This window comes from Drosophila serrata, unplaced genomic scaffold, assembly GCF_035046125.1.
Source record: "Drosophila serrata isolate PLE 108 unplaced genomic scaffold, ASM3504612v1 contig_165, whole genome shotgun sequence".
Lineage (NCBI taxonomy): Eukaryota > Metazoa > Arthropoda > Insecta > Diptera > Drosophilidae > Drosophila > Drosophila serrata.
This window is the reverse complement of record NW_028257063.1, coordinates 1,662,867-1,684,586: the sequence shown is the minus strand read 5'-3', so window position 1 is coordinate 1,684,586 and position 21,720 is coordinate 1,662,867. Positions and strand designations below refer to the sequence as shown.

At 40.4% G+C, this 21,720-nt stretch overlaps 2 protein-coding genes across 2 annotated transcripts; one reads left to right on the top strand and one right to left on the bottom strand.

The window, feature by feature from the left end:
• Positions 1 to 1,910: 1,910 nt before the first annotated feature.
• LOC110177944 (uncharacterized) lies at positions 1,911 to 2,533 on the bottom strand. Its single transcript, XM_020944929.2, has 2 exons — positions 2,365 to 2,533; positions 1,911 to 2,297 (listed from the first exon to the last, which is right to left on the bottom strand). The coding sequence occupies exons 1-2, from the start codon at positions 2,382 to 2,384 to the stop codon at positions 2,033 to 2,035; spliced, it is 285 nt and encodes a 94-aa protein (XP_020800588.1). The 5' UTR covers positions 2,385 to 2,533; the 3' UTR covers positions 1,911 to 2,032.
• An 872-nt stretch (positions 2,534 to 3,405) lies between these two features.
• On the top strand, positions 3,406 to 11,821 carry LOC110177968 (aminopeptidase N). The gene is made up of 8 exons (XM_020944961.2): positions 3,406 to 3,441; positions 7,988 to 8,083; positions 8,311 to 8,624; positions 8,761 to 9,210; positions 9,274 to 9,429; positions 9,509 to 10,925; positions 10,982 to 11,469; positions 11,522 to 11,821. The coding sequence occupies exons 1-8, from the start codon at positions 3,406 to 3,408 to the stop codon at positions 11,736 to 11,738; spliced, it is 3,174 nt and encodes a 1,057-aa protein (XP_020800620.2). The 3' UTR covers positions 11,739 to 11,821.
• The last annotated feature ends 9,899 nt before the right edge of the window (positions 11,822 to 21,720 follow it).

The following is a 21,720-nucleotide window of genomic DNA, read 5'->3' as shown; positions in this document are numbered from 1 at the left end:
CATATGTACATATATGCATTGGTTTAGCTTAGGGAAATGGAGCTTGGAAAAGTACTCATGGCTTTGGAAAAGTTTCACAAGTTAAATATATCAAAAATACAATTCAAATATTGTATGGCACACAGTTGATAACCCTTTTTACCAAAAGTATATGATATATTGAAAGCCTTCATAGCTTTTTTCCATAACTTTCGAATATATGTTACACTTATGCAAATGTATTTTTAATTCAAATATTTCTAGATATATAATAAGTTATTACTTTTAATATTTTTGATATTTTTTATAAATTTGAAGGACACCAAACTGCGTTCTTTAGAGTAACCATTGAAGGGGTTCCACGTATTACAAAAAAGAAAAAAAGGAGAGTAATAAGGACGAGGAAAGGGTGCAATTGAACCGGCGACCCACTTGGAACTGTCCCGACAACATCCATTACGGTGGGGAAAATGGCCTGGGATGGCCTTTGTGCGAGTTATGATTGCCCCGTGCTGATGCTGATGCTGCTGATGATGACAATGTCGAATCTCGATCCCGGCTGCCCTGCATCGAACGACTTTCCAATGGGCACGATTTATAATTTGATTAGCGCATCGCTGAATGCACACGGAAAAGAAAAGTCGGGAATGGAGCGCGGCGCGGAAGTGCATCCGAGTGCACTGAGCGAAATCGGATGGGGAGGGGGAGGATGGTGTGCCCCGGTCCGGGGCTCTCTCTTATCTCATCTAGTGCAAAATGGAGCGGGCCATCACACTCGGTTAGCTGACAATGACAAATGATGATGGAGAAGCGGCCGCAGGAGAGTCCCCAAAAGAAGGAATAATGTCAGAAAAAACTCGCTCTTTTGGCTTTCAATTAATCCGAGCAAGTGGCTCTTTTATTGAGCCTATAGGCCTCAGTTTCAACCCGCTGCCATAATCAGTTGTGTTTTGTTTTGCCACAAATAAAACCACTCCTCCTCACCCGAGAAAAAACCAACACGATCCGCCCCAAAAGGGTTTTATCTCCGAAAACAAAAGGCGCCGAAATTTGCCTCTGCCATTCATTAAACAATGAACAACAAATCCAGCTTTTGGGGGGCGTGGCGGCGCATCCTGCCCGGGAAATAGATTAATGGCCACAGACAAGGCCCAAAGAATCAATTTATTACACCGCCGACAGTTGACCGCAACAACGAGGCCACAAAAAAAGGTGTTTCCAAAGGCTGTATAGAAAGCATTCTATATAAAAATAAATAGATGTATAACTTAACAATAAATAAAGTGTTTGTGTGAGTATGACATTAAATATTTTTTGCATTAGGGTAAAATTTTTAAATATAACATCTAAACAGGAATAAGAAATGCAGCTTGATATATATTGTTATTAAACTAGTATGACACTTTTTAAACAAGAGAGTCTACGTTTATATACCCTTACATTTTAAAAATAAATATAAAAGAATATAAAAGAAAATCGATCACAACTAAGCTTAAAATATGCACATTCTATGAATCGATATTTAATTATATTTTTAAATGAAAATTTTATCGACAAATCAAAATTTAAAAAAATCATAACTAAGCCAAAAATGCCTTAATTTTCAATCGGAAAGCGTTCCCATGTTAGTTTTTGTTAGGTTAATAAATCTGCATACTCAATTCATAATGTAAAAAAATTTAAATTTTTATCAATTTTTTTTTTACAATTTTAACCCTTTAAAAAATTTTGAAAAAATTAAAAATTTTTTTTTTTCTGCCTGAGATGGCTAGATCGATTCGGCTGTTGATGCTGATCAAGAATATATATGATTTATAGGGTCGGAAATGACTCTTTCACTGCATAACAAGCTCCTGACTGAAATAATAATATATATTAACTCTAAAATAATATACAGAAAAGTTAAAATCGAAAAATAAACAACTAAATTATTTAAATCACAATATTTTTGTTTATTTTACCCGATGCTAGTTCCTTCACCTTCACTTAACTAATCACTTCAACTAATAGGGACAAATTTAAGACTGCAGAATTTAAAACCATCTGTGAGATGCTACATCTTCGCCTTGGAGCACTCGAATCGAGTGCAGCAAGGATAACAGTCCGGAGCCTTGATGCAGCTCAAACCCAAACGGGACAGCTCGGCGGCCTCCCAGTCGCGATCCTCGTCGAACAGCTCCATCATCCGCTGGCGCCTGCATCCAGTGATGAGCTGATCGGCGGTGGACATCTCAACACTCATCGGTTTGACCAAAAAGTTAATGAGGACACTGCCCGAAGAGCTCTTTAGCACCTCGGGTTGGTTTAGTAGAGTAAGACTAGCAAGGAAATAGGGTTCATAATTAACAAGTTCCATGAGCGAGATTTTTCCAAAAAAGGCCTTACAAATTCGAGGATTTTATCATCTTGTTAGTGAGTGTGTAACAGTTTCACAGAAAACAGTGTTCGTGTGATTGAAACAAGTAATGAAGCCAGACTAACTTCTCTAGGCTGGATGTGATGTCTCCTAAAATAGGGCTTCTAATGAAGGAATCCCCTAGGAATCATTGAAACTGAATAGTTTTAAGTACAAGTCAACAGAAAAGAAACCTATCAACATAAATAAGAAAGGCAGCTTTATGCATACTGTAAATGCAATTTAAAGAATTAATTGTAATTCTAAAATATATAGATAATCAAATTCCAATAAAATTCACAATAGTTTTGATTTTATTACACCTTCAAAAGTGAAAATCATATGAAAAATATAATTTTAAAACTTCCACATATAAAATCCTTAATGAGTTGCTACAGCCTCAACTTGGCGCACTCGTAGCTAGTGCAGCAAGGATAACAATCCGGAGCCCGGATGCAGCTCAAGCCCAGGCGTGCCAGCTCGGCGGCCTCCCAGGCTCGTTCCTTCTCCAACAGCTGCTTCATCCGTTGGCGTCGGGATCCAATGTAAACTTGATAAGCGGTATCCAACTCAATGCTCATTGGCCTGGCCAAGAAATTAATGAGACCAGAGCTTGAAGGTTTCTTCAGCAGATCGGGTTGGTTTATTAGCGAATGGCTATCAAGAAAGCAATGGGGCTCTTAGTTAATAGTTTCCATCCCAAGAAAGGAAGACTTACATACTCCAGGACTTGCTCATCTTGCTAGTAAATATGTGACAGCTACACAGAGAACAGTGTGTGTTTGATTGGAAACACTAATGTAAGCCAGCCGGACAAACTCCTCCAGGCCAGATTTGATGCCTCCTCAATTAGGTTTCCCAAAGACGACTAATCGAATGCCCCAGGACTCTGGATGGAAGGAGGCGGGAAATTGATGCTGAGTAGCTGCATGTAGCAGTCGACTGACACTCAACACCATTTGCCACTCACCAAAGGTCAATCGAGCGAGTTGAAACCCCCAAAAGTGGGTTGTATTCGTCGCCTTTCCTACATGACAGCCACCTCCTACTCTTCAAAGGCGGCACAAGTGAGGATGTAAGGACATGTAGGATCCAAGAGTAGGGTTACTATTATGTTATGTTGCTTTAACCAGCTTAAAAGTAACTGATAACTATCGATTGGCCAAGTTCTCATTTTCATTGCTTTAACATTTAATTGAGAGTAAGAAGCAAACAGCAAAATATACTTTCAATTAACCCAGTGTCCTCCCTCCCATTCACTTGCCTCCTAATTGTCTCTCTTTCACTTTCTCGTTGTCGACAAATAATCCCCACAAATTGCTACATAGCGCGTGGCAGACAAACAATAAAAATGGGCTAAGAAGTGGCGATGCCAACAAAGAAAACAGATGGAAAAACAAGGCCAAAGCCAACACACAAATCGTTGTTCGGCAATTTCAGTCAGAAGGACTATGCCTTTTCATCCCATAAAGTCATGTTCCCAAGCTGGGGGGAGGAAACAGTCAGGTGTGTAATTGCAATCCGAATTGGTCAAGTGTAACAATGCAAAGACGCATCCCGCAGCTCACACCTGCTGCCAGTCGAGGGAATCAATTTGATCCTTGAACTTAGAGGCAACAAACTGAAACTGCAACTTGGTCCGGCAGAACGGAGAATGGAGCGCGGGATCGGGATAGAACTGAGGGACTGGGGACGAGTTCTCTCTGGGGAACAAAATCAAATTGCAAATTGCATCCGAAAATGTCACGTGCACATCGACGACACATTTTTCGAAGGCGAGAGAGCCAACACACACACACACACACACTGTCTGACGGGGGTTACCCTTCCCGAAAAACCAAGGCGGAGATGTCGTGACATGGTCGACATGAGCAAAGGTTATTGCAATTGCCCGCCAGAGCAATCAGTGGACACCAGACACACGGAATGGATACCACAGACAGGGGACATCACAGGCAGCTCTGTTGCAATGGGATAACTTTTCAAGCTAAAAAGAGGATAAGAAAAGTTACAATTTAAACCCTAAATAATTCAAATCATTTAATATTAGACAGACAAAATTAAAACAAAGATATGATATGATATGATATGATATGATATAATATGATATGATATGATATGATATGATATGATATATGATATGATATGATATGATATGATATGATATAATATGATACATACTCCCAACGAACCTTACTTTTGTAGCACATTTCCCACTTATTTCTCATGTAAGAAATATCACCTTATATATTCTGGAAAATAGCCAAGTTTGTTGCACTTTTTTTCGAGGGAAAAAAAAAGGACTTGCTGTCTATAGCTGCACCTGCACCTGCTCCTGCAGCAGGCGCTGCACTCTTTTCCAGCTCCAAGCGCGGAAGGCTCTACGGAAGGAGGAGGAGGAAAAGGACTAGTAGGAGTTGGAGCAGTATCAGTATTGTTCGTGGGTGGCCAACCCACGCCCCCATTCATTATGTTGACCACGCTGTCGCATTTGCTACGTGACATTCTGCTAACTGCCCTGAAAATGGAGCCGGGGCCGTGTCGCACTTGGTGCATTGTCGGCTCAGCTTATGGCCCTACGATGGACGACATAGCTTCTCAAATCGAAAGGTGAACCATTGGCTTGGAGTATATTGATCAACGGAATAAGAATCTACATTAAATTAAAAAATAAATAACAAATAACAACATTCAAATAGTACTAAATACTAAGTAATATTAGACAATAAATGCAAATATAGAAATGAGAAATCATCTTTGTAGACCCTTTAAACTCTTTACAGTTTCCTAAAATTATTATAACATATGTTTGATTAAATAATTTCAAAGACTTTGTATAAGTAATATTCCCTATTCCATCCGTTTCGTACCCTTTCTTACAAGCCATGCCGATAAACGACCTCCTTGGCCCACTGAGAATTAGATTGCAGTTAGTTCGCCTGCAGTCCGCTTTCCGCATCCTGCAGTTCATCCTAATCCTTCTGTTAGCTACTAAGATGCCCATTGGGGACGTGATTGCAGGGATTCCATTCAGTTAGTCCACTGCATCATACCCATGGCCATGATGTTTTGACCGCCCATGAGATTTGGCCCAAAATTGACTCGGCGCTCGGCAATGGGGGAGTGATGGGTGCAACTCAGCTTAGCTCAGCTCGTCGGGCTGCCAAATTTATCCAATTGCATTGCCATTACACTATACAAAGTTATGGCAATCTCTCTCCGGAGAATATCGCCGGGGCGGGGCCGGTAAAGAAACAAAGAAACAATGCAGTTCGAAAGTTGCCCGGGATTTGTGCGAGCATCGAATTGCAAGTAAATAAAGCGTCTGGGAAGCAACACCTCTGGCATATCCTTCTCCAATCCTTGCTGCAGCAGCAGTAGCAGCATCAGGAGTTGAGTTATGAACGTGCTGGGAGCAACAAAGCGAATACAACACCCGCAATCCGGGAAACTGGCAACTGGTAACTGCAAGGAGCAGTAGGAGGAGCACGAGCAGGAAGCCTTGTAAAGTAAATGTGCAAACATTTATTTATGTGGCCTGCCAAGGAGCACTTTAAAGCCCTGCAATTGCCCTGATTCTGGCAGAGAGTACTGCATATTTATATATGGACACGGTCTCTCAGTATACAAATGACTCCAGAAGGTTTCGTGGTTAAAGTGGTGCCAGTGCCAGTGCCAGTGGAAGTTCTTGCCATAGGAACACAAAATTTAAAATGGTCAGGAAATTGTATCCTTTTCGTAGTTTAACTCTCATAATAGAGAATTTGATTTAGAGTTCTTGCAATCATTCTGCATCATCTTTATTTTCAAGCATCCATAAAAAACTTACTCGCATTTGTCATTGAAGAAGAGTCTAGTAAATAAGCGACAGAGGAAATGATTAAATATATTAAAGCTCTATTTCCTTTTCCTTAATATCAACATAACTCTGCCTGAATAAGGATATTAAAACACATTAAAACCCAACATTCTCACCACCTTTGGACTCCCATTTAGTACTCGTAGCCATCGTTGTCGCTGGTCCTCCTGGAACATCATTATTTGGCACACATTTGGTCCTGCTGGCTCTGTGTTCCAGCAGTCGCATTTCAATTTTAATGAGCACTTGAGAGTTGTTGCTCGTTTTTAGCCGTAACTTTAATTAACAACAAAAGTCATGGTCTTGGCCAAAAACAAAACGCCGAATAACAAAAAGTAAACGCAATGAAAAAGCTTAATTTGTAAGGGAACGTACAGGAGAGAGAAAGAGCGAGGAGTGGAATAAAAAGACACATGAGGCCGTGCTGGGGAAAATTTCGAAAGGAACTACACTACTGCTACTTCTTGCAAGGAACATGAGGAACATAAAAAGTCGCCAGCAAGTAGTTTTTGCACTTGTAGTACTGCTTTTTCCAGCGAGAGTTCCGGGAAATGCTTTTTTCCCGCATCTTTTTTTTTTTGGGACCCGTAGCACGGATATAAATACGGGTCCTGGGCCAGGGGCCATGGCTGCCGCTGCTGCTGTTGGCGTTAAAAAAGCGGAAAATCGCAGCACATTTTTGCTTTTTAATTAAGCCCTCAATTTTTTATGTTTCCATTCGAAAGCGACACGCCGTGATTTCGTCTCGCCTCCTTTATCCTTGGATCCTTGTCGAAAAATAGTTTACTCTTTTGCAGCAGGAACAGCATCAGGAGCAGTAGCAGTAGCAGGAACAGGAACAGAAGCAGGAGCAGGAGCAGGAGCAGGAGCAGGAGCAGGAGCAGGAGCAGGAGCAGGAGCAGGAGCAGGAGCATCTGGAGTGTAAATGTGCGTGCATCATGGGTTAAGGAGTTTGTCCTGACAAATTACTCTACTTTTCGTTTGAAGCAAATTAAAAGGCTCCCCCGGGTACAGATGTTTTGTTCTGCGTTGTAAGTGTGGTTTTGTTTCAGTTGGAAATCAGTGATTTCTTTCCATTACTGTAGCTAGTGAGGTGTAATGTTATCCTATACAAAAGCTAATCGAAATTGGAATTATGCTAAATTAAGCTTTTAACTTAATTTAAACTTAACATTAATTTCTGGAATTTTTGCTCTATTATATAAGGATTTTTGCTTGGAAAATGTACTTAAAAAACTCGTAGATTTCCTTAAGTTTCGTAAGCAAACAATCTCATCTTTAATTTTAAAAAAATACCTCAAATAATTGCGATGTATTTTTAGAAAAAGAATACCAACAACTTTAAGCTCAAAATATATTATAAAATCCAGAGATATCAGTATAAATCAACTGTAAATTTTTCCCATTTGCAAAATACCAAAAGAAATTACAGAGAATTCCGAAAGAAATTCCATAAATACTTGGGAGTTGACCGCTCAGCCGTTCAGTTCACTTTGGATTCGAGTCGGGTGACTATCAACGCGGCTTGAGTGTAACCCAATATATGGATAATTCGGCTAGAAGGTTAGATCATTGAACCGCTTCGCACACGTGACTGCAATTACAGCGAGGGCTTCATTGGCGACACCTTCACGTACAGCCCCAGTTTCAGCTCCACCTCCAGCTCCAGCTAAACCGGTTTCAGGAACTCAAAAACGCGAAAGCTTCGGGCTTGGGGACAGAAGCTTATCAGTTTGAGGTGATGCATTTTGTAGGCATCAATCAGCCAGCCATCGTCATCGCCGTTTTTGTCGGGATTTTGGAACAAATCCTCGGAATCCTCTTCTAATTTCCTAAGCTTTTTGCAAAAGGTAAGTCCTACTTCAGCGGCCACCAGGCAGCCCTGTATGGGTTCGCTGATCCTCTTGGCCTGCAGTTCCGAAAGCATATTCTGAAGCCGCTCGAAGAACTCCGCCTGCTCCTTCTGAGTCTCAAAGTCCACGAGATTACGGAGACCGATGAACAACATGTCCACCAGGACACAGCATTGTCCATCGATACACTCGCGGGAGACTCTCTGAGGGATGGCGTGCTTTAGGTGCTGGCTCTGGAAGCGCATCAGGTCGCCCACAGACCGCTGGCTGCCCTGACCCTGGGCCAGCCCGTAAATGTCCACCGATGCACGTTCCGTGCAGCACTTTCGGATGCAAACCCAGTTCGAATGGCGAACCGCCTCCATCATGGTGGCCGTTGCTTGTCGGGTGCCCTCCTGGAAGCCGGTCTCATCGAAGGCTACGCCAAGCAACCGGCGCAGACGCCAGAGGCAGTAGCGTTGCTGGAGTCCACTGATCACCTGGAGCATGCGAAGCTTCAACCGGCTGGTCATGGACAGGTGGCACACCTCGCGGCAAGGTGTCAGAGGTGGAAGAGGGACAGGTGGTTTCCCAATTTGTATGGGACATTTTGAGCCGCCCCTCAAAAACCTAGACAACATGCTTGGAAAACTTACAAAAACTAATTTTTTCTATATTCTTTTCAATTTGTATAGAATGGCTTGGCGGAGCCAACTTTTCTGGCTCCTCTCGCTGGCTATAGCTCGATCCTCGATTCTTGCCGTGTACGATGACTATCGCTTGCCCAGGGCCTTGGAGCCTCAGCATTATGATTTACGGATTCTCACTCACTTGGATGAATTGCGTTTCGTGGGCCTTGTGAGAATCCATCTCCTGGCACTAGAGTCTACCTGGAATATCACTTTGCATGTCAAGGATCTTGAGATAGATGAGGAACGGACAACAGTGAGCTCCTTTCAGGATACAAACTGTGTGACCAGCATAGAAACCCATGATCTTTACGACTTCTACACCCTGCACTTGTGTCGGGAGCTGGTAAAGGATGAGGTTTACCAACTGGAAATGCATTTTGGGGCAAGGCTAAATAGTTCGACATCGGGTTACTACAACAGTTCCTATACGGATGTGAAAAGCAAGGAAATTCAGTGAGTTTTATACTTTTTATGGTGTTTTTATCATCTAATTGATCATATTTTTCGTTATAAAAGTCATCTAGCGGTAACACAATTTTCACCAACATTTGCTCGTCAGGCCTTTCCCTGCTTCGATGAACCCTCCTGGAAGGCTACCTTTAATGTTACTCTGGGATATCATAGGAACTACACGGGATTAAGTAACATGCCAGTTTTGGAATGCCAAGAGCAGTAAGTATGATGATTACAAAGGGATTAGGGGATTAGGGTTCCTGTAAGCCTTGCTATATCCTCTTTATCCTTTCCACAGTGAAATCCTTGAAAACTATATTTGGTGCAAGCATGAAACCCTCCTGAGGACTTCCACTTACTTGGTGGCCTACGCAGTCCATGATTTGCAAAATAGAACCATAGCTGAGGATAATCAGACCCCGCACAGGAAAGTAATCTTCCGCAACTGGATGCAGCCGAAGATGCTGGACAAAGAAATGCCATCCCTGGAAATGGCACCCAAATTAATCACCTTCTTCGAGGATCTCTTTCAGCTTAATTTCCCTCTGACGAAAATTGATCAGTTAATTGCTCCCGATCACCGTTTTACAGCCATGGAAAACTGGGGTCTGGTCACGTTCAACGAGTTTCATTTGGGAATCAATCCCAATGACGATTTGCAGACAAAGAAGGACTCAAATGCCTTTACCGCCGGTCATGAGTATGCGCATCAGTGGTTTGGGAATTCGGTGACTATGATGTGGTGGAACGATCTCTGGCTAAAGGAGGGACCTTCTACATATTTCTCCTACATGGCCATGGATGCTTTGCAGCCGGAGTTGGGCAGGGGAGAGGTAATGATTGCCCAGGATCTACAGAACTTTTTTGCCAAGGACTCTAGTGGTTTAATGCCAGCCATCTCGAAGGAGGTACGTGATCCTGCCGAAATTCTGGGGCAGTTTAGCGACTACGTATATCAAAAGGGATCGTTGATGTTCCGGATGCTGCACAAGGTGCTGGGAGATAATGTCTTTTTCCAGGGCATTCGTTCTTACTTGAGGCAGAATGCTCTGGGGAATGTGATTCAGATGGATCTGTGGAAATCCATGCAGGAGGCTGCTCAGCAGGGCAATGTAATCCCCGCAGACTTTAATCTCAGTAAAGCCATGGATTCGTGGACTCTGCAAGGTGGCTATCCTCTGGTTACCCTCATTAGGGATTACACGGGAACGGGCAGGGTAAAGCTCAATCAAACAAGATTCTTAAGAGGAAAGGAGACTGAAAGAAACTCTGGCTGCTGGTGGATACCACTTAGTTTTATCAGACAAGGCCTGCCCGATTTCGAGAAAACTATTCCTCAGGCAAGTTTGGAATGTCCTGGAGATATTGAAGAAATTCTGACTTTGCCGGATCCACCAAGTTCTGATGAATGGCTCTTAGTTAACCCACAGGTTAGTTCTATATTCAGGGTTAACTACGACGAACACAACTGGCACTTGATTAGCCAGAGTCTGTGGAATGACCCAAACTTTGGTGGAATTCACAAGCTGAACAGGGCTCAGTTGGTGGATGACATTCTGGCCCTGGCTTCGGTTCGAATTCGAAGCTACGACTGGGCCCTCGATATGCTTGGATATCTGAGGAATGAGACGGAGTTTCTGCCTTGGAAGAGAGCACTGAAGCTATTGAAAGACTTGGGAGCTTTGCTGAGTGGTCAAGAAAAAAAGAATTTCATGGTAAGATAGGCAAGAAAAGTTATAAGAATTATCTTTGATTAAATACTTTCTTTTAGATCTACATGCAACAGCTACTTTCACCTTTGTACAAACGCTTCTCAAAGTTAGGTTTGATATTGAGGACCATGCCAGATACTAAGGATATATCGTTCCTGCGATTTGCTTACTCTCAGGCCTGCCACTACCATGTCGATGATTGCATCGAACAGGCCAAGGAACTGGCAAAATCTCAGCAGGAGATACCCTCCGATTTTCGTGAAGTGGCATATTGTTCCCTGCTCGAAGAAGGCGGAGAGGCAGAGTTTCAGGAGATATTAACACTCTTCAAAAATGCCACCAATGCTGCTCAACAACAGATCTGGGCCTCTGTCCTCGGCTGCAGTCGTGACATTAAACATTTTAAGGAATTTCTAAACTTTACCCTGGAATCGGATGAGAAATCCATTAGGAATTGCTATCTGTCAGCAGTAAATATGGCCTTAAGTAAGGATTATATGACTTCCCAGACCATTAACCTTATACTGGGTCAAGCGAAAATCATAGGGTAAATTAATAATTAAATTAATAAATTAGTATTATTAATAAACTAATTGCAGGGAAAAGTTTAAAAAGAAGGAGCTGACAGGCCTGCTGCTTCGTTTGGTGGGTCAGGTTCAAGAGCCCATGGAATTAGAGCAACTTAATGATCAGTTGAAGGACATAAAGGCATTCAAAGAACCTCTCAAGGAAGCCCTCGATCTGGGCAACATAAATCAGCAATGGCAAAAAGATTGCGCCAGTGACTTTAGCCGGGCCTTGAGGAAATATATCTAAGAAGGACTACACTTCTTTAAGCTGTTAGATTAAGTATATACTTTTGTAAACCTTTTGCAATTACATCCCCTATTTCCTTATCCTTTATATAATATTCATCTTTTAAATGGTGGAACTTTTTTCGAAAGGATTGCCTGGCACCTGGGTCACCTCCTCCTAGTACCACACGGACCTCAAGCAAAGGCTGCAAGCAGCTGTCAAGTTCCATGTTCTTGGTATTAATTAAGGCACTGGCGATGAAATCTTGGAGCCACCATTGAAAGGATTGCGAGCAGCGGGCATTGGGCATGGGGCCTTCAGGAGGAGGCCAGCGTGCCTGTCAGAAACGGGTCCTGTCAGGACTTTGACTGGTGGATTGCCTGACACGGGACACACACCGACACTATCCATCTGCAGCAGGGCTCCTTTGTTTAGGGCCCCTCCGTTTTCCATTTTCCCTATTCCTCGGATTCCTCTCTGCCCGGCATTTGACGTTTACACGGGTCCGTCAAAATATGTACTCATCCTTGGTGCCATTTCCACATCCACCGATGACGATGACGATGACGACATGTGGAAAGAACATGGAAATGGCGGCCCCAACAAACAAGAGCATTTAGTTATCCCTACTCCCAGCTGCTGTCAGGAAGCTGGAGCTGGAGTCGGAGCACAGATCGTGGCGGGGATCTTCACGGCTGACTGCCAATTAGGCAAATTAATCGTTTGTAATTGACGTGCCAGAAGGGAGGAGGGGAGTTAATGGATTGTGTTCTCTGGCAGAAGTGAGACTTAGGGCGTCAATCGAGCAAAACTATTTGTCAATCGGCCACTATTATGATGGCTTATGCAATAATCTTGCATCCACAGCCACTTCAACTTGCAGGGACTAACAAACACAACTGACTTCTGGACAGGATACTTGGTTGGATTTACCGCTGACAATTGCCTGGAGAGGAGCTTGGAGAGCAAACTTAATGAGATTGAGGGCTTAGCAGTTGGACAAAGTGTATGAGACATTAATATAATTATTATATTAGAAGAGAAATAGAAACTGGTGACCAAAAGTATGCCTACTCTCAGTACGATTTCATTTTGAAATTCTATTCAAAAAGTTACTTAATATTACTTTCTGGTTTAATTGATTATACTAACGTTCTCTTACAATTAATTTTGTATTAAAAATGATTAATTTTCCACAAAACATTCTTTGTTTTCGTATTTCCAAAAATTCCACCAAGCAAATTCTGGTAAAAACCTTTGGGTAAACTCCCCTGTTTGGACTCAGTTCTCTTTCAGGCAAATATGGCAGCGAATCAATCAATTGATGACCCATAATTGAAACCACAAAGAGAATCCATGTGTGTATGTACATTTCATATGCATCGCTCTCTATATATGTATTTGCTGGAAAATGCAAATGAAAAGTGGCCCTGTCAGAAAAATTAACGCTATTAATGCTTGTTAAAAGCGGTTATTAAATTAATTAAATGTAATGCCAGCTTGATGCGCATGTAGAACAGGCACGAACAGACACACAAAACTGACTGCAGGATTATTGCATGTTAAATATTTACGCTGGACATTGGCATTTTTAGTGCTACTTTTTGCTTATTTATTTATTACAAATTAATTGAATCCCGAATGCTTGCAGTGGAGGAGAGGGGGAGACTGAGTGAGACTGTTAAATATCGCTCAAATGTCAAATTAATTGCGAGATTTTAGCATCCTTTAGAATAAAAAAAAATCAGAAAAATCTGTATTCAGGGGAAAAGTATGGAAAATCTAGAAATAAATATTGTGTTAACAGTGTATTAACAGATAACCAAGAAAGGAAGAAATGGAAATAGACTTTGGCAATCATTGATTAAAATATGAGTATTGTAGGTATATTAAATCTAGATTTTTATGTCATTTTGTTAAAGAAATCAGAGTTTTTTAAATATCATAACATAGCCAAAAATACATTAATTTTAATTCGGAAAGCTTTTCTGTGCCAGTTTTTATATGGTTAACCAATCTACATATTCAGTTAATAAATTTTAGAAATTTAAGATTTTTGTAAAATTTGTAAAATTTTTACGAATTTTAACCCCTCATAAAAAGTTTGAAAAAGGGGTCAAAAATGTTTTTCCACCAGACTTGTCTAGATCGATTCGGCTGTTCTTGCTGATCAAGAATATATATGCTTTATAGGGTCGCAAACTACTACTACAACTTCACTGCGTTGGAAGCTGTTGACTTAAATTATAATAGCTTGCATGGGTATTATTCAGGTACATTGCATTGGTCGGGTGATATTTTTGAGGTTGAAGGGCAATCACTATCACTGCCACTATCACTAGAGGTGTAAACAGCGTGGAGGCCGGGAACAGACTGACGTGGGTGCGACGGTAGTGCCTCTATTTATACTCTCCAAGTAAAGAGAAAAGAGAAAGTATGAGCGAGAGAGCAGAGAAATAGGCAGAGAGAGATGGACATACCACAAGTGTTCGAGTAATAGAAAGAGAGGGCAAAAGAGAGAGAGAGAGATAGAGCGGATCGACTCGTCTGTTGATGTTGATCAATAATATACATACATACATACATTAAATGGTTTTAAATGACGCTTTCTGCGTTGCAAACTGCTAAGCAAAATTATAATACCTTGCGAGTATATAAAAAAGAAATCTATTAAAATTTTAGGGAAGTGAATACACCCATTTTTTAAGATTTTTGAGAAGTATAACCTCCTGAATTCATGTATCATTTGAAATTGCAAATATATATAATATATTTTATATTTTAATTAAATCACGAATTTTGATAGAACGCATATACATATTTTCTCTATTTAAATTTTTCATTTGCACTTTTAAATTTTTCCCACTTTTCTTGCCGACTTTAAATAGTTTCTCTTTTACCATTTCTCAATTTAAAATGTTTATGTATTTTTATGGTTTCATTGCTCTTGGGCGCTATAGAATGTATATAAGTAATTTGTGGGCAAGTTTTATGCTTGGTTAGCTCTTTTGAATGTCTAAATGCCTTGGGGATAGGATAATTCTGGTATTTTCAGCTGGTTTCTTGGCCGGCAGATCTCCTTGCTCCCCAGCAGCTGCTGCTGCTGCTGCAGTTTTGGCACACAATCAAATTTCGAACGTTAATTAATATGCATTCAGTGTCTGAGCAGGGCAGGGATCAAATTATGTAATAGCCGCATTAAAATTGAATTTCTGGATGCGTGCCTCGCCGATTGGCCGGTCATTTGCTGTGTGGGAGTATCTTTGCAGCTTTTGGGTGTGCATCAGGCCAGAATCTCTGTGTGGACTTGGATTTCTGTGCACGTGGCAGGCACTCGCCGTTGTCCGTTTGCAAAATGGAAAATGGTCTAATTAGCCCTAATTGAATACGACATGCTTAGTAGCCTCGTCAGAGCCCCCCGCCCGCCCCGTCGTTACCCCTCACAAGCGAGACAAATTATTTGTGTGTAACTGCAATTGCAATTCAATTGGAGTGTTTAGATTATCAATTCCTGCCAACCGATTGTCGATTATGCTCTCTGAGTGTGCCTGAGTCCGGGCAATCAGGCCAATTGCAGCTCCCAAGGAGAGTGACAAACGTGATTACAATGGTCCAGGAAATGGTACACGTAAAGGAGGTCCTGGCAAGAGGAATTCAAGGGTTTCATGAATAACTGTCATTGGTTTCTGATTGTAAATACAATTTTTTTTTTTGTTTTATCTTGCCACAGATATTAATTTCTAGGAGCACCTTGTGTGCTCTTTAAAATTGAATTTACACACTCTTAACTAAAATATAAGAATGTGGAATGAATATTCTTTTGCAAATAAACAAACATTTCTTTGTAATATAAATATTTTCTTTTTGAAGGTAAAGTAAAATGGAATAGTTAAACCTTATTATTTCCTTAAAATCCTCAATAATTGGCCACGTTAAGCTCCTTGGAAGAAAAACTTCTTGAATTCATCATTGTGAAATGCATTTTAAAGCCCCGTAAATGAACCTAAAAATCTATTCATTGCACTTTTCACCTCTCTCGCCTGCCAAGAAGTTTTCTTTGGAAATCATAACTTGAAAGCGGAAATATATATTTCAATTAGTAGAGAGTTTTCTCCCCCTTTTGGAAGCTTTGTTTTGCACCATTGTTCCTGGGCTTTCTCCGTTTTTCCCTGATTTTTTTTTTAGTCCAGGTACCAGGTCCTTGCTTCCCTTTCGATTGGGGATGTCGATGCTTTTTATTGTCTAAACTTGTGTATTACATTTTGTTGATGTCGTAAATTACACAGAGCTCTGTGTAGGTGCTTTCATTGTTTGTTGTTTTAATGCCGCCACAGAGAGACAGGGAAAGAGGGAGAATATAAATTCATTAAAAACTTTTCTGGCCAATGCAAAAATCCCCTTTTTATTGACTTTGTACAGATCTTTGGTGGTTGGCCTGCGTAAATATTTATGGAAAATATATTTCTGCACTGGTTAGCATGTTTTGATTGTGCAAACGGGGGACTGGACAGACTCTGTTGCATATTCACAAATCCGAAATCGAATCGATTTGCTGACCGACCAGGATCAGGGTGGAGCCTTCGCCTCCTTATCATAATCAGAGTGAAAACTTTGCTTACTTTACTTTACATTTATTGCTTCGTTTGTTTGAATTCTCTGCCTCTCTTATGGGAAAAGGGAAAAGAAATAGAACGTGAAAACTATTTCTTGCTGGCGCCTCCAGGCTGTGAGACATTCGGCAGAAACTTTGCCACAAAAGTAGGAAGCTAGGCCAGGCTGAAGCCCAGAAAACTTGCACTTGTCCGGCCAAGAGAGACGGACGGACAGGGCACAAAGATGGCAACTTACAAATTTAGATTACGAGCACAAGCACAATTGCCACACATGTTTGCACAAATGCTGGCTGCCTGCTGGATTGTTTAATTTCGTTTAATTAAATTGCAAATATTTTATTGCTGCAAAACTTGCAATAGAAAATTTTCACTCTTTTCCCCTCCCATTTTCCTATATTTTTCCACTCTTGTAAAGCTTGAATTTGTGTGTGCTTGGCGTCATCTGGCCAGCATATGTGGCATTATTAGTAAGTTTTGTGTAAGAGTGTGTAAGTGCATTGTAAGCAGTTTAAAGAAAAGTAATCCAAGGATAATTTGATCCTAAGGATGCCGTAGTAGTTTTTTAGAGATTTTATTGTAACTGAACAAAAAGAGAGAAATAAAAGAGTTGTAGCAATTTCCGACCCTATAACCCATATATATTCTTGATCAGCACCAACAGCGGAATCGATCTAGGCATATCAGAACAAATTTTTTTTTTCAAAATTTTTTTAAACTTTTTTTTTGCTAAAATTGTCAACAAAAAATTTATTAAAAAAATATTTTTTTTTACGTTTTAAATTGAGTATGCAGATTTATTAACCTTACAAAAACTAATAGAGGACCGCTTTCCAAATGGAAATTAATGCATTTTTGGATTAGTTATGAGTTTTTTAAATTTTGATTTGTAGACAAAAATTGCTAATTATTGATACTACTCTAGAATTCAATTGAAAACTTCAAGGGTATATTATCTTGAGCTTTTCGAGCTAATATTTAACCCCTTTCCTTTCTACCTTATTCACTTGAATGAATAATTATTATTATGGCTAATTTCGATGAGAGATCGATAAGCAATCATCGAAATGGAATCGCTCGACAACACCTCTATAAATATTGAGAGTGTCAGCCACTTGATGCTAATGCAAATTCGATTTCCCCATAGTCCGGGTTAACCCAAGCTTCCTTCCCTCCCCCTCTCACTATGCCTCAATAATTCACTTGACCACCTCAACGAGCTCTTGATTGGGCTCCTAAAAGGGGGGATGGGTGGGAGAAACCTGACACGACGACCTTGGCAGTACAAATCGAGTTCTAGCAAAAACCTACTCCTCCTTCTCTCAAACAACAACAACACTCGAAACAACAACAGAGCCAGGCATCCAGTTCCTTCTTCTCGGAGCCACTTTCTCCTGCTCTCTCTTCGCTCCTTCGATGTGTTTCTTTTAAGTGCTCCTTATAGTTGATTCCTGCCATTGTTGTTGTTGTTGTCGAGTTTTTCTGTTTACTCTAGCACTGAGCAGCAAAAAGAAAGCGTCCAAAGAAAAACACTTTTAGCACGCATCGAAGGGGAAAACCAATAGAGAGGCCACCAGGGCTTGAAATGCCAAGCACCTGGACATGAAGGGGAGTAGCCTGAATCCACATCCCAACCATGGGGTTTGCTTCTGACTTTTACAAGAAGAGATTTGATACCTAATTTAATAAAACTATTTCCAGGAAATTTCTTATGAAGATTATGATAAGTTAGAATAAATGTAGTAGAATTACTAAGCTTTTCTGATCATAAAAACTTGATTTATAATAATAACTTTCTAACTGAGCTCTGACTATTTGATGACGGGATAATTTTGGCTAATGTTATCAACTTTAACTGAGTTCAAGCCCATAAATCGTTGATTTTTTAAATTTTTTAGGGCTTTGTATTACATTTTTCTCATGTACCATTTATCATTAGCTTTTATCACTTGAAAGCCCAGTACAATCGTTCTAATTTCTCTTCATATTTCATTCCAAAACCTCCTCTATATATATTCGTTTAGTCATTTTGAAACCCCATATATATCCCTAACCCATCCCCCATTGGGTTTAGCTTTCCATTAATCCTTCCATGACAACTCGTAAAATTTTAAAGCATATTTACGGGCGGCTGCTCATTATTTTGATGCGCTTTGGCAAATATACATAGAGGACGAAATCATGAAAAGGGACGAGAGGATACTAAGGGAGACTGGGGAAGAAAACTGGAACTCGGATGCATATATGCATATTAAACAGACCGCTTTTATTCGCCGGCACATTCTGACATCAAATTTGATTGTCTGCACACGGTGCCGGCCCCAAGCCTCCTTCCTCTATATATCAGCAGCGTGAATGCATATATGCATGAAGCGGCATTATTTCGATGCTGCAAACAATAGACCAAAAGATTCAAATCTCTGTTGCTCCGTTGCTAGTACACCTCCTGCTCCTGCTCCTGGTCCTGGTCCCAGCTCTAGCTTTTGCTTGTGCTCCCTGCTTCAGCTCCTGCTTTAAAATGGGACAAAACAACGTGTCATTCAGCGGAGATTGAGCAAAAATCTTACTTAATTAGGGAAGATTTTGCTAAAAATATCTTAAATATAATTAAGAAATATTATAGTAAATGTATAAATTCTTAATGATTATATCAGATGTAAAAGCTAAGTTCAAGCAGATACAGTGAGTGCTTTTCCCTCAGTGCATGCCATTATTGGGTGGTCTTCACTCCAACCCAAAAACCCAGGATGCTGCGAATGGAGACCGCTGGAGGAGTGGGATCAAAACCAGGAGTGGGTGGAGCAGGAGTATCATTTGGAGGAGGGACTTAGCCACAATTCATGCGGCTGCATTTGCCTAAGCGCCAAATATTAATGACGCTGCGACGATGCTGATGCTGACGCTGACGATGACGATGACGAGCTCTGAAATATCATCAGAGTGGCGGTGCTGGGTGTTGATTTTAATGAGAGACCGAAAGCAGAGTTGAAACTGAGGGACTCAACGGGGGACAGACGACACTCAGCTCTGCTTATCAACGCCATCAATTCTTCTGCCTGCCATGCTATGTAGTCCTCAAAAATTAGGGGTGTTTATTATTTTTGATTGCCGGCACGCGTCCCAAGGAAAAGAGCGGAAAGCAAAAAAAAATGCTGAGACAAATAGCCCGTAGAAGGGCTAAAATGTCCCATTGTTTTTTTTTGTTTGAGCCTCAAAATTGATAGCGCGTGTGCAAATTTCACAGGCCCTTGTTTTTCCAGGCCTTTTCTTTCTCCTTCTCCCTATCTGTTCCCCTTTTTTTTTGTTTTTGCTTATTGCCTAATGACTCATTTCTTGTCTCGCCGGTGTCCCTTTCTTGTATTTCCACCCTCCCTTTAACTCAAACTCCTTTTGTTTCATTCAGGGGAATATACGGAATACCATCTTTTGAAAGCCAAAAAAGTTGGCGTTTTGGTGTGAAAAAGCCAAATAGACACGCTGCCAAATACTTTTGGCACCACGAAGAAGGATGCAAGGACTTCTTCAGGGAACAAAAGGAGTGAATGTGGGTACACGGAGAAAATTATATGTAGGAGGTCTTTAAAATGAGAAAAATCTTGTTCTTTAAAAAGAGAAAAATCAAAGACTTTTACTGCCCACTCTCTCTCTCTCACTCTCTCTTATACGCTTTACCTGCTATGTGCAAGTAGTAGCAAATAATAGAGTTTCTTGGAGGTTCTTTGGGAGAGTTTCTAATTTTTTCCCTCTATTACTTCACAAACGGACTTTAAGAACCTTCTAGCATATCTCAACTTGTAATTTCACAATATTCAATATATTTTCTAGATGGAAAATGTTTTCAAAAACTTCTTTTCAACTTTTGTGCTAAATTTTTCTCCACCTGCATGTGATGATCTGGCCGAATGGCACGTTCCGCTTCCCGTTTTGAGTGGTTTGCTACAAGGTGAGGAGGAGGTTGCACGTTGCACGGAGTTGGAGTCAGAATGGGTTGGGAAGTGCAAGTGGTCTGCACTCGAGGATGCTGCTGCAGCAGCATTCACATTCACGGGCGCTTGCACTCGCAATTAGCGCAAATCAGGCGACGTCGGATGGTCCTCGGGAGTCCTCAATTTGCCGCTCAACCTGCGATTGAATGACACACGCTCGTTCAGCCAATGGAGTCACGAGTGGGGGAAGCAACTAATTTCGAGATGAAAATGGGAGAAATCATACCAATTAAGGAATATAAAAGCGGGAGTAGCACCAAGTGCTTTTGTTAAACTAAAGAATTTCACAGATTTTCAAGAGGTTGACAATATTTGGACAGATTAAAAGAATATAAGGTTTTCAAACTCACTAAAAAGGTGTTCAAAATTAAGCTATAAAAATATCTTCATTCATATATAAATTATTTAGGGACATTCGAGAAAATACCTAAAGTACATTTTCATTCTTATTTCTATATTATTATTATAGTATTATAATTTCAGTCAGAAGCTTTCAACGCAGTGACGGAGTCATCTCCGACCATATAAAGTATATATAATCGGAATACTATATAATATAACTGCCAGTAAGTAACTATTATCAGTAAGTATCAATGAACATTAAGTAACTATGATCAGTAAGTAACTAGGATTAGTAATTAAATATGAGCAGTAAGTAACTCTGAACAATAAGTATCTATGACCAGTAAGTAACTATGATCAGTAAATAAGTGAACACTAATAAACAATGACTCGCAACTTTTGTAACAACACATTTCTGAGACTAGGCCGGCAGAAGTTACTTCGTTCCGGGGATGGTAGAACTAGTTGAGAATCATATGCATGTGCGAGATTTGATTGAACGAATTTTAGGAGCAAGATATTTGAACGAAACTATGCAGTTATTCTTATATATAATTTTACTAGTATATGAGTCGGAGCATGGCTAATCGGTGGACTATATATATACATATAGATAGCTGACATAGGAACAATCGGACGATTTATAGAACGACGATCAGTAATTAAAAATTACCAGTAATTAGCTATAACCAGTAATTGACTATGATCAGTAAGTTTAAATGAACGTTAAATAACTCTGAACAGTAAGTATCTCTGACCAGTAAGTAGCTATGATCAGTAAGTATCTATGATCAGTGAGTATGTATAATCAATAATTATCTTTGAACACTAATAAACAATGACTTGCAACTTTTGTAATAACACATTTCTAAGACTAGGCCGGCAGAAGTCACTTGGTTCCGGGGATGTTAGAACTAGTTGAGAATCATATACATGTGCGAAATTTGAGTGAACCAATTTTAGGAGCAAGCTATTTAAATGAAACTACAGAGTTATTCTTCAATATAATTTTACTAGTATATAAGTCGGAGCATTGCGTATCGGTGAACTATATATATACATATA